The sequence below is a fragment of the Sinohyriopsis cumingii genome, chromosome 12, assembly GCF_028554795.1.
Source record: "Sinohyriopsis cumingii isolate HCF-2022 chromosome 12, ASM2855479v2, whole genome shotgun sequence".
Lineage (NCBI taxonomy): Eukaryota > Metazoa > Mollusca > Bivalvia > Unionida > Unionidae > Sinohyriopsis > Sinohyriopsis cumingii.
Window position 1 is genome coordinate 89,879,386 of NC_142972.1, and position 13,995 is coordinate 89,893,380.

General features: G+C 39.6%; 1 protein-coding gene across 8 annotated transcripts in view; it reads right to left on the minus strand.

The window, feature by feature from the left end:
* Nucleotides 1-13,995, minus strand: part of LOC149786946 (uncharacterized) — a 41,469-nt gene that overhangs the window by 13,168 nt on the left and 14,306 nt on the right. Inside the window, exons 2-3 of one of the 8 annotated variants that reach the window (XM_089977490.1) lie at nt 2,975-3,098; nt 180-325 (exon numbers count right to left, since the gene is read on the minus strand). In XM_089977490.1, coding sequence (XP_089833616.1) covers nt 180-194 — 15 coding nt within the window. In that variant the 5' untranslated portion in view covers nt 195-325; nt 2,975-3,098. Of the gene's footprint in view, nt 1-179; nt 326-1,467; nt 1,829-2,974; nt 3,408-13,995 lie in introns of those variants that run through there. The other 7 variants (XM_089977492.1, XM_089977496.1, XM_089977495.1 and 4 more) reach the window with 7 other exon arrangements.

Genomic DNA, 13,995 nt, shown 5'->3' on the forward strand with positions numbered 1-13,995 from the left:
TTTACTTTCATTTGAAAATTGAGAAGCAAACACTGGAAATATCCTGCAACTCTGACTTACGACAGTAATTGATTAATATAACAAACTGTATTGCTTTTAAATTATTAAGAAATGCAATTCATTAAGCTGCTGGATATCAAAACTTTACAAGAAAGAGGAAATTCTTTAAAACAACTAACCCTGACTTGTTGCATTGTAAGGTTCAGAGAGTTGGCCAGGTTCTCGATTCTTCTGCCATCCTTTACACTCGTCAATCCTGCATTCCATTCTGTTTCCAATGCATGCAGTTGTTCATCTGTAAAGATGTGGCGCAGCTTTTTGGATGCTGACGGCAGCAGATGATAACAAATTATGAGTTATTGCATTGTTTTGATACCATATAAATAGGACTACCAATTCAGGGGAAGTAGCTAAATGATTCTGAAGATGACTGATGTCTAATGTCTGAGAGGTATATTTCATTCCGAATCAACAGGACATGATAAGAAGTCTTTCAGTGAAAATCACATATCAACTAATTTGACAAAACAGCTGCAATTGTAGCAATATTGGATACTATATTGGTACCATTTTCATTTAGGAAAAACCAAGCATAATAAAAAGTCTTGAGGGGAAACACGATGTAGATAGTACCTACTGTCAACTGAAAATACAGGACCAGTGGTGATCAGATTTTCATCAAATCAGCACCATTTTAATTTTGGGTCATCTTTGGTTAAAACACCGTATCTACATATACATCAATTGTAATAGAACGATTTTCAAAATGAATAACGTGTAAATATTAGATGTAAAAGTTCTAAGGACCAACTAAACAGAAAATTATAAATCTTTTAGTAAATGACATGTGACCTATTACCTAGTCCTACCTGTAATACCTGACGCTGATAGTTATGTTTTAACTAACACGCTGTGTAGTGCGTTTTGATGTCGACTAACATCGTTATGAAAGTAAAATTTTCAGGAATATTTCACACAACTGACAACTAAAATAACGACGCTTTTCTACAAAGTAAAGTTATAATGTTTTAGTCGTACTTTACTTACTATGATGCCTTTTCTCTAATAAATTCAAATTTTCACAAAAGAAACGGGCCCGTTTTCAAGTTTCTAGCACCTAAACAAAATCAAAATGTGCTATGTCTTACATGTAGGACTGACCTATTACCATGCACCCACTAAGAGTACCTGTACAATTTTCAAGATGACCACCATGGTAGATGTATTTCATATCAGAGGGGTATTATTTTAATTTAGGACCAAGCAGTATGTATTGGTTTGATTGGCATTTTTAACGTTGCTTTAACAATTTGAGTCATATCGTTATGATGTTTGCCGTGTGACAGTCTATAGTGATGCAACATAATGTGAGATAGTGGTAAATTATTCAAGGTTTAAACATGTGAGCGAAAAATCAATTTCATATATTGTAACAAGTGTGTTAAGGAAATATTAGGATAAATATACCAGCATAGTATGAGCTGTCATATGGGCCTCAGTCGACATATTTTCCATTTCAAATTCTCAACGTTCTGCTTTCAGCTACTTAATTATGCACAGCTTCCGCAACCGGATGTTATAGTTTTAGAAATTGCGCACATACACAACAGAGAAAATATTCCAACAACATTGTTAAGGCGTGGTAGCTACATAACGTATACTGCATCGTACGAACATATACGTTGTTGCGGTTTGAAGGCCTTAACAATATCAACAATTCCAGGCTTGTAGGCTGTAACAATTGACGTATCGGGTGAATGTATGTACCGTATGCACGCTGTATCAATGATATACCACTCGTTGTATAAACGTTTCATTAAAAGACAACTCGACAATCCTCTTAGCCTTTTAATTAAAAATGTATACATGCCGTGGAATATCATTGATACAGCGTACATATTATATATATATATATATATATATATATATATATATATATATATCAGGGAGCTGGAATAGAGATGGTTAGGAGAGAGAGTGTTAGATAAATTTAGGACGGAGAGATAGTGAGCGTCTGGATAGTACATGAGTATGTGAGAGTGATTTGTGTGATTTGGATTTTAACGTAGCGAGTACGAGAGAGAGAGAGAGATTCGGTAGAGGGTAGAGAGCTTAGGTAGATAAAATACGAATGGAAAGAGTTGGGGTATGGAGATTGAGTAAGATATGTATATAGCGAGATTGTAGAAAGAGGGAGAGCAGAAACATATATAGTTGTGAGATAGGAAGGGAAAGTTGAGAAATAGTAGGAATACCAAGAGAGAGACGGTTTGGAGGGAGAATAGGTATACAGAGAGAGAGAGAGAGAGAGAGAGAGAGAGAGAGAGAGAAGTAACTAGAGAGAGATAGAGAGAGTTGGGGCATGGGAAAAAGTAAGAGTCGGAAGAGTGAGGGAGTAGGGCGGAGATGTATATTCATGGAGAGAGAGTGAGAAAGAGAGAGATTGGCGAGAGAGAGGGGGGAGAGAGAACGAGAGTAGGTAGAAAGAGAGAGAGTATGGGCAGAGTCAGTATGGTGATTGAAAGAGGGAGAGATATAGAGAGAGAGAAAAGCGAGGGAGAGTTTGGATAATGAGCAAGTAAGATATGTTCATAGCGAGAGAGAAAGATAAAGATCAGATACAGAGTTCGGATGGAACAAGGGTAAGCTCGAGCAGAGAGAGAGAGAGAGGGATAGTAGGGATATATTGAATGAGTAGGGATAGAGAGGGCAAGTTATAGATACTAAGGAAAGGTAGAGAGTCGTGATAAGAGACGAAGATGTAAATTATTATTATTATTATTATCATTATTACTGATAGTAGTTGTAATATCGTATTTGGTAAAGCACTAGCTGAGGTACAGTACATAAATTAATGAACAGCCAACAAAAAAATAATAATAAACGAAAAGAAGAAAACAAGGAAAAGTTATTATTTGGATGAATGGCTATATCAAACAGGATGTTGTTTACCGTACTATGTTACAACAAATACCTGAAACCTGGTCAAAGTATCTAGATCTGACTGATCAACAGCTTGTTCCAAGCGGCGCATCACAAGCAACCAACTGTTCAACGCGTTGTACATAGAGCCTCATCACAACGTGTAAAGGAAGTTGCTGAAAATAATGGCAAATATTACAGCGAAAAAGTGATATGACAACTCGTCTAGTGTTGATAAAGTACACATTGGTGTATAATTGCAATGCCAGTAGCTGGCAAAGGAAAGAAACATTTCCATTGGTCACAATGTTACAACGTGATCAAAATGAATTGCGTTCATTTCTGTATGAACTGTAAGGAGAACTACTTTTCCAGTTCTATAAATAGAGTCACGTGTACAGCATAAGATAAACATTGCCAGTGAAGGCAGACACGAAGTAAGCATTAAAGGAAAACAACATTCTTACATTTTTTTAAAAAAAAAAATAATTGAATAAATTTGGCTTCCATTGGTTGAAGGATTGTATTATGATGACCTTATTGAGATCAAGATGGACATCCCAAGTGCTATAAATAGCTAAGTAACACAAAAACCACAAACATGTATTACTACGCTCAATTAAGATTTCTGTTTTTGTAATGATGCAAACAAAATAACATAACAAATAATTAAAATTTCAATTATAAGAGTTTAACGTTGTTTTTTTTTTCTGAGTTTATCGTGGTATAAACTGTCAGTTGCCGACTCACACAGCTTACATAAAGCCCTTCGGGCGTTATGTGCCGTGTGAGTCGGCAACTGACAGTTTATATCACGATAAACTCAGAAAAAACAACGTTAAACTCTTACATGTACTTTTTCTCTATAACACGTGTAATGTTTTATATTTATACAAGGTGAGTAATGTATATTATTTCATATTTTCAATTGCTATATTATGCTTTTTTTCCTTTAACAGTTTTGATTGTATAGAATGCTGCTATGTTACCATCTGAAATAATTGCAATCTTATCCAAACATCCTCTAATCAATATCAAATACTTTGTCTGAACTATCAACTTAAGACATTTATTTTATTACAAAACCAGTTAACAGTAGTCATCACAACAAACTAGTTAAATTACACACCATGATACTTAGAGAGGCGATAAAAGGGTTAGATTTATAGTCCCATTGATTATTTTTCATTTTCCCTTGCAGCTTTCTAGCCAACAATACAATAGACTACATGGATTTTATGATACTTGCCTGTTCATTTAATCAATGTGTTATCCACGGCCTCTTTTCATTTGGACCATATTTGTATAAGAATATCGATATTTTTTAAGCGTATTTACAAAACTATCTTCTTATTCTCTCCCTATCAAGATGAAAATAGCTTAAAATGAATGACGATCGTTTACCCTCTAGTATATATTTATGTAATCAATGAGAACGGGCCATCATCAAAGCTTAAAAATGAACCATAAACAAAAGAAATCATTCTTTAAGTATTATATTTAATAGTTTTCCACATCAATTATGCAAAGTGTCTGTGACTGAACATAATGACCTAATGCGATTCGATGCTCTTCTTCACCCAAACAATACAGTACACCTGTTACACTCAGCATCAGATGGTACGTATCTTTGAGAAGCTATTTATTACACATAGTAATAAAATTGTTCAAGTAGCAATTATAACTGTTACCACAATAATGTTCACAACAATACATTCATTGAATACAGAAATTAAAGCAAAAATAGAAAACCAAATTCTTGCCAGTAAACATACAATAATACTGTTTTATACAATATGTCACGGAGTCACACAAGAGGTCGGGTTGAACGAGACTGTACTTGAGACCACTGAACGACACATTATATGACATCATTATGTATATGCAGTCAAACATCTACAACGTTTCGAGTGCTTTCAAAACCGAAACGTCAATTTGTCCGGTTTACATGTATACATTATTACTTACATTATTGCTTACAACATATATATTTTTGAAAACTAAGCTTGCATGCTTTTTATTCATGACTTACAATTTTACATAAAGTAATCATTCTATAGCTACACCTAAATTTTGGCTAAATGTGCAATGAGATTTTTATTGGACATATTGATAGTTCCAATTCCTTCGTATATATTTACAATGACTTGTATCACATTTTCACAAATTATAACAAGAACCATAATCTAGATATGAATTCACAGGATGTAACAATTTCCCAAGAGATTTAACTTGTTTTAAGCCTGACAGAAATGACAACTTTTACATTATGTATCAATACGAGTTATTTTATTTTGGTTTATTTCTGTATACAATGTTACTTAGACATTAGCCCCCTCCGTTGGTACCATGATATTTATTCTGACTCAGTTATAAATCATTGGAGTAACTATGTAACTGAATTATAAATATCTTTAATCTGTCCATTGCAAATAATTACTTTGTATATTCGCAAGTAGTGAATGGGGTCACTTTAGCGTCAATGGGAATTAGCATTACAGAGACCCCTGGGTCACTTTAGCGTCAAGGGAAAATTAACATGGAGAAAAATCGTGGGTCACTTTAGCATGAAGGGGAATTGAACATGGGAATAAATCGTGGGTCACTCTAGCGTCAATGGGAATTGAATATGGAGAAAAATCGTGGGTCAATCTAGCGTCAAAGGAAATTGAATATGGGATTTTTTTTTTAAATAAAAATTTTAAAAAAAGGGGTAGGCAATTGAAAATCATTCTCTTTTCGAGAAATATGGGTGGCCCTGAAAAGGGCCTTTGGTTTTTCTTCTTCTTCTTCTTCTGCTTCTAATTTCTTCTTTTTCTCAACCAACTTCTTATTTTCTCTCCTACCCTCTTTCTCTTCTTTTTTTTCTCCTCCTCTTCTTTCTTCTTCTCTTCCTCCTCTTCTTTCTTCCTCTTCTCATTTTCTTCTTCTTTTTCAATTTTTTCATTCCATTTTCGTATTCTTATCCTTTCCTCTTCATCCTCCTTCTCCTCCTTTATCTCTTTCATGACACCACTTATTATGTCCTTTACTTTTCTTAAGTTTTTAATTTCCATCTTTAGTCGATGGGGACAATAGGAATAGTGGTCTTCATTGAGTCTCATTAACATCTGCTCCATCATTCCTAAATTGTCTAAAACGTCTTGTAATTGTTGCATTTTGTCAAGTTGGTTCGAAGCCATCTTCTTTGTAGAATGGTTTGAACGACGAATACTGTGGGTTCTTATACGAAAAGCGCGGACGTGAAGGAAAACATCCCCCTAAAAAACATAAAATTGATCTTACCTAGATCATGACCAAACAACGCGCGGACGTGAAGGAAAACACCCCCCACTTTTCTCATTTCATATAATAAAACCCAAACTATACTCTCCACATACGCTAAGAAACAATAAAGAAACCCATAATCTACTATTCACACAAACTTACGTGAGCAGTTACAAACACAAACACACAAACACATACACTCGCACTATGAAAAAAAGAGTTAGTGTTTATATTCACACTACTCTACCTACACACATTGGCAAATTGATGGTTATTTCTTTTCTAGAGTATTGGGTAGCCCTGAAAAGGGCTGTTGGTTTTTTTTTTTTTTGAACTCCAGATGCACCTATCTAATGATGGCACCTTCCTGGCCTGGCGCCACACACGCATCTTCTTCCCCAGTCTCCTTTCACCTTTCTTCTTGGGAGTGCAGAGGCGGGATGATTGGCTTCAGCACCCCAATTCTCTGTCTCTGGTATCTTGTAAGTCATCCTCTCTCCTATTTTCTTTTCCTCCTCCTCCGTCTCTCTTCTCTCCTCCTCTTCCTTATTTATTCTTGCCTCTTCTACTATGGCTTCCGCGGATAGTTCATTTACTATGCGCCTGGCATATTCCAGGTGCATCTGGAGTTCTAGCAGTTTCACAATTCTGGTGTTCATTCTTCTGGTGGTGTTGATCAATCAACAAGGGTAGCTAGACTGCCGAGCGAGTTTCAATTTATACTGAAAGCGCGGACGTGATGGAAAACATCCCCCTAAAAACATAAAATTGATCTTACCTAGATCATGACCAAAAAACAACGCGCGGACCTAAAAGAAACACTCACTCACTTTTTATGCTACCCATTACTATTCTAAAAATTTTTTGTTATTAACCACTTCAATAGACTATCCACATACGCAAAGCAATCCAATCTAACTCCAAATATACACCTCAAACACCAAAAAAAGACATCATTTTAATCTACTATCCATACCAACGTACGTGAGCACTTACAAACACAAACACACAAACACACAAACACATACCCTCACATTTTTAAAAAAAAAGAGTTAGTGTTTATATTCACACTACTCTACCTACACACATTGGCAAATTGATGGTTATTTCTTTTCTAGAGTATTGGGGTAGCCCTGAAAAGGGCTGGGTTTTTTTGTTTGCTATGGCAATCTTTTTTTAGTTTCTAAGAATGCGATGTCCTCTGAGGATAGACTTTCTGGCAATAGGTCTGCTTCTTCTGAAAGAGAAGAAGAACTCTTTGGTGTCGATACAACAATCGACAAAGCCTCTGTCAGCTTCAGGTTGCTGCTGCTGCTGCTGTTGTTCTTGTTGTTGTTGTTGTTGCTGCTGTTGCTGTTGCTGTCTTTGAAGTCTGTACTTCTCTGTCCATTCTTCTTTCTCCCTGTTCACTTCTTCTCTGAAGAGCTCTTCTATCAGGTCTTCAGTAACTTTTAGCATTCTCACATTCTCTATCTCTTCTGGCTTCGGTATCAGAATGTGTCTGACCCTGTGCAAATTCACGTAGGCTTCGTTTAGCTTAGCTAGTTTGGAGCACATCTTCGTAGGAGGATGAGTCGACAATGGATGGTTAGACTGGAAACAACCCGTTTCTTAAAGTCAAAGCGCGGACGTGAAGGAAAACATCCCCCACAAGGTTTTCGAGCCGCAACGTTCAGTGAGTGTCATGAGAGGGATAGTAAGAAATTAAAGAGCAGGAATCCAACATTCTTACAGCTAAACAAAAGACAAAGGCATTTTTTTCAAAACACAACATTTTTTATTCAAAAATCACTTAACACTAACCAACAACTTTAACATATTTTAAACAATAATCCAACACTATAACATCAAATATTTTTTTCTTCAAAAAAAATGACAAACATTTTTTTTCTCAATTCACAGTCTACTTTAAACAGGGCTGACAACGTTGTGAATGAAATTGTGATTTCCACTGTTGGAAATCATTAGGCCATTGATGGACACTACGTTTCCTAGCTTGAGACAAAAGATAAGCATAATGGTCACAAAACCATCGATCTACTTTCACATCGTTTCTAGAAGAAGAACGAGGATCAAAATGAGTCACTAAATGTTCTAAGGAATAACCTAGGCTGCGATGATGCAGAAAATACACACAATATTGTCCACACACCAAGGAATCGGTGCCTTGTAATTTCACATTATTGAATCGGGTGGTCTGAGCATTTCTTCTCATAAAGTCAATAATATCGTCTTCCAAAGGGGGCAATCCGTACGAATCGAAATATTCCGCACATCCTTCTTGAGGAAAGTAGACAGCAACCCAGTGGGTTCCTGGGAGATGACTGTCGTCCGTGTTGATCACGTAAGCTTGATGGTCTTTAGGTTTGCGATGAGGGAGTTCATCTTTAGCACAGACGACAGGATTCCAAGAAGCCGTATACGAACTGTGGTTCAAAAGGTAATAAAGTTCCCAGGTATCCATTGATTTGTGTGTTTTTTTCTTCTTCACAGGTAATAATAAGTCATCAATTCGATCCTGACTTTTTGCTTGAAAATGTCTGACGAATAACCGTTTCTTCGTTTCGTCTCCTCACTCTGATTCAGGAGAGCTTCGATGCGATGGATCTCTTGAATGGTTAATGGTGGACAAGAATGTTCACGCAAGTCTTTATACCACTGATGCAACACGACTTCGTCCGAGATGAGACTCCAAGCTTCGTCCAGATATTCGTCCAATTTTTCTTCTTGACTCAGTATTAGGCATTTATCGTGTTGAATTTGACTGGGATGATCGTTTTGACATCCATAGCAATTTTTCTTGATCAATTCCGTCATTTTTTCGGCCAAGTGTTTGGCAAAACAGCAGACTAAACGGGCTTCTTGTTCTGGCCATCTCGACTTCATCATGATCACTTCTTCTTCTTCCACAGTCTCCTCACATTTTATGTCCAAAGTTTCTCCACTAGGTAAAGAGGGATAACAGTCTTCCATGACTTCTAGTAATCTAGAATGACTTCTCTCAAACTGTTGATTTCTATGGTGTTATCGAATTCGGCATACAGGATGACGTTCAACGTTACATCATCATCACGGATTGTGTTTCCAAACTGAATTTCCACACGAATCTGGCCAGATTTTATAGGGTGGAAATGTCCCTCGTCGCTGCCTTGGTCTGGAGTGAAATCAAAAGACCACAAAGCATAGCCTCCGTCATAATCGTCGTACGTAATGCCGTGACTGGTGTTGGTTCCTAACTGTCCGGTGGCTTCGTACAGGGGTAAGTACGATCTCAAGTAATTCTTCGCGGCACCAAAGTCAGGTTCGAAAGGTCAGGTACACAAGGTCTTGCCATCGCGACTGACTTCAATCTTGGACACGTTGAAGTGATGAAAGTTGAACGGATTTTCATTGATAGCTCCGTTGAAGGCTTCATTCTCGACCATACCAAGGATCAAACGTTTGGGTAGCTGTCCTTGGAACAGATGATCTTGGATCATGGATCGCTGCCCCTTGGGAATGGTGAAAGTTTTCATTTCCACGCGTCGTATGGGATACTTGGCGGTCGTTCTGCTCAACGTCTGACTGATGTCGTTTCCCACTTTAGGTAACACTTCCACACGGCGTACGTAGAGTCTGGCTTCTTGGATTTTGGTTTTGTAATTATCGTCAGTATCAGCCAATAAATGGAAAGCGGTACTGCTCCGATTCAGTCTCAGGCGGACATCCACCCCGTTCAGCAAATATTTTTCTTGCAACCACATGTCCAAATGCAAACGATCCATCAGTTCTAAACTGTGTCCGTCTTTGATTCTGTCTCTTCGTTCTACAAATCCCGCATTGTGTGTACTCTTTGGATTAATTTCGAATTCTTCAAACTGGCCTGCATCGTCAGCTTCCCATACCACACAGGCATTGAGATGAGTGTTCTTGGCGTCTATTCCGTACGTCAAGAGATTTTCCAGGTAGGCACGGTAAGGGTAAGTATCCATGCTGCTGCTGACTAGTTTGTTATTCAAGTACAAGTCCACTCCACTAAACAAGAAATGCATGAAATTGTTGACGGGAGCTACTGCTTCATCGTCTATATTACCTCCATTCTTATCTATAACTTTGACTTTCAGGTACAAGTAACTGCTGTTCAGATCGATGTAATCTTCGGGCTGTCCTTTGATTTCAAACTCGATGGGAGCAGAATCGGTCAATGAGGAGACGGGATGAAATTCCACCCATTGGGATTCTTGTATGGTCATCATGGTGGGTGGCATGGCAAACAGATCCAGTTCCGTCTTGGAACAGGCGCAAGACTCTCGGTGCATCATTTTTTTCTGTGTTTCAATAATCGAAAACGTCTAAGTCTCGAACGGTTCTTCTTTTCTTGATCTTTCCCGCTTGAAGTCTGGTGAAAGGGTGTTTTCTTCGTCGTCTCTTTCTGCCTTGTCCTTGCTGAATGCTTGACTCGGTAGCGTGCAGTGCATTTATAGGTGTGTCTCGTCGGCCCAAAATGTCTTTGCCCGTTTGCAGCAAGACATTTTTGCCTGCCCTCATGAAGGCTTCTTTAGGGTTTTGTTTGTCGATGATGACATTTTGGAGAAATTCTTTGCCTTGCGTCAGTGCCGCATCTTTCAAGGCGTGCAATCCGCGTGTCACCATTGGTTTCAACACCGGGGCACCGAACGAAAGGCCGATTTTAGCATATCTCCTTAACCGTGTCCTCGCTGTCGAGCAACCCCTCGGTACACTGGATACATGACTTACGAATCGTGAGAGAACCGTTTTCGAAAATGGAGTTTCACCGTGACTTTTCCTTTGGTGAATGGATTTTGTCCCAAATCTCCTTTTATAGTAATGTTGACCGTGTCCAAATACGACTTGCTGACAGGCAAATAGTGAGGATGGACAAATTCGCGGTGAACGTGGTAAGTGTTTCCACCTTCCTCGTCGGCGTTCGCGGCAGAATCCACTTTGAAAGGAATGACACGCAGTAACGGTACGAAGGTGTGTCCCACCACGTTGTACTCCACCACATCGGAATACACGAACATCAAATTCAGTCCTTGGTTCAGTTCTACCGGGGTACGAAATAACTTGCTAAAAGACTCGTTGTCGTAAACGATGGGTAATTCGTTTTTCTTCATCATGGTCATTCTCATGTTCATGTCTCCGTCCAACATGTCAAACAATTCAGGACAAAATAAGAAAGACATGATTTTACCCCCCTCAGGAAATTTCATCAGGAAGCGACGAGCTGTTTTGTGGTATTCCAGGGTGACACTTTTTTTGACACTTTCCAAAGCTCTAAGAAACACGCCATTAAACCTGGTGGCTATGGCGCTGACCAAATGTTGACCACTAAAATAATAGCCTGTGGGAATGAACAAGTGATAGGTGGTGTACTTTTGATTTTGTGAACGGGTTTTCTTGTCATATTTGACGTTGTCATCCAAGTGACGTTGTATTTGTTCGTCATAAACTTCCACATCAAATTTATTTTGATTGGGAAGGACATTGAGGACTTGGGTCGGGTGAATGATTTCCACTAAAGCCACTTCCCAATGGGCTTCGTGATCTTACGGGATAGCTTGAGGTAATTTGGCCGTGTAACAGCACAACGTGTTGTGGGGAAACACCTCCATGGAACTGTCACTGGGTAAGGTTAAGTAAAATTGGTTTTGGTGACTCATAATTCCAGAGTTCTGTGGCTGTCCGAGGGGTTACTGAACGTCAGAGGCGTGTCTCCGCCCAAAATGGGGTTCTGGTTGTGGTTGTTGTTATTGGAGTGGTGACTGTCACTGGCACTGGACACAAGGTTCCCGTGGTTCCCGTTCGAAGAGAATTTCAGGGAGGGATTGGGAAGCAGGTAACCGATGCAACTGCTCAATAAAATGGTCCACAATTGTTTATCTCCTTGTTGCAAACTCAAATTGGCGATGGCTGCCCCGATGACACAATACACCACGAAGATTTGGCAGAAAAAGACGATTTGCGTTTTAGGCACACGTTCTCCGCACCACACCCACAAGGGTTGTTTTTGTAAATCTTGCACAGAAGAACTAGGTGAAGGAGGAGTGGTCGACGTAGCTGCGTCTGTGTGAAAGGGCATGATGGTCACTTCTTTTTATAGTCGATGACTTGCGAAGCCTCGATCCAAGAATCAAAACTGGGTGGATATCCTTTCCAACGTACTTTGACTTCTTTGACACGTCGTTTGCCCACTTTACGGGTTCTGCGTTCGAGAATGCTTTCGATGTCGTACACGTCGTCTTCTTTTTTGGTGACACGTTGTAACTCGGGCAAATAAAACGTTCCTTTGAGCACTTCTCCGTTCATGTCTTCCAATTTATAGACGGTAGGATGACGGCCATGCACTCGTCCAGTGACGCGAAACAATTCAGTCGTCCAGTTAGGTAAGTAACCTTTGTCGAAAGTGCGTTTGGTTTTGCCAATGCGTACCCAATCTCCTACGGCCAACTCTCCACTTTTCTTGGGGGACAGCCCTCGTCGGGGACGTACCAAACAGGCGCTCAAACACCAACACTTCGTTCTCGGGAGTCACGTCTTGCGGGGCACGTCCGATACTTCGATGGTAAGATTGATTGTACGCTTGCACCAGGTGCGGTAAGATGTCGATGTACTTCAGAGTGTGGTGATGCGTAAAATATTTCCACATGCGTTCTTTCAAAGTGCGTTGAAAACGTTCCACGATGCTGGCTTTGGTTTCGGGATTCTCGGTGGTAAAAAAATGAATGTCACGTTTCTTTAATTCTTTTTGGAAAGCTTGGTTCAGAAATTCGGTGCCTTTGTCCGTTTGCCATCGAAGAAGGTGACGACCGCTTTGTTTCAACACCCGTTGCAGGGCTCGCACTAACTCGCTGCTCGATTTGGAAGTCAAGGGCACGACCCAGGCAAATTTGGAAAAGACGTCGATGACACAAAACAAATATTTGTAGCCACGATTATAGCTGGCCAGATGAGAGACATCGGCTAAATCGGCTTGACATTGATGATCGATGCCTTCCACTCGGGTGCGACTTCTGGCAAACTTGCGTCGAATGGGTTTGTGTAAAGTGTAGGTAGCTTGTTCTTGTAACCATCGTTGCACTTGAGGTAAACGGAGACTTTTCAGTCGCGTTTTGGCAGCACGATACAATTTTTGAACTCCTGCGTAACCTGCAGGATGCGAGGGATCGTAGTAAATGCTGGCTAAGACTTTTTCCATTTTTTGTGTTGGTTGGTGTGTTAATAAGGCACCCACTCTTGGAGGATGCTACTCTTTTTCTCTTGGGGTACTTTCTTGGATTGCAGTGCTTTGCGTGTGCGACCGGCAATAGGTGTTGAAGAGGAGGATGTCTGAGCGGGGGATATCGGTTCTTGTTTCACTTCTGTCTTCACTTTCTTTTTCTCTTGTGATGAAGAAGGGGTGGCCATCATCTTTTTAATCCATCCAATTCTGGAGGTAGGTGGTGTTGTTAACTTGCGTACTTTTTCTGGTGGAGTTTGAAACCCTTCTTCTTCTTCTTCTCCTTTTTCTGTCTTGGTCACTGGTAGTGGTGGTACTGGTACTGGTACTGGTGATGGTGCTGGACTTTTCATCAAGGTCTTAAAATCTTTCAGAGTGGGTAGAGCTGTTTCGTCTAAAGCTTTCTGGTGAAAGAGTTGCAGTCGTTGCAAGAGTTGACCGTACTTTTGCGATTTTTCTGTTTCGGACAAATCTTGGCGATCCATCAAGGACTGCAGTTCGTGTTGTAACTGGGACATCTCGCTCAAATTGGGATTGGGAGGTAAATGCGGGGTGCGTTGTTCTTGCCACCAATGGTATTCCATCCA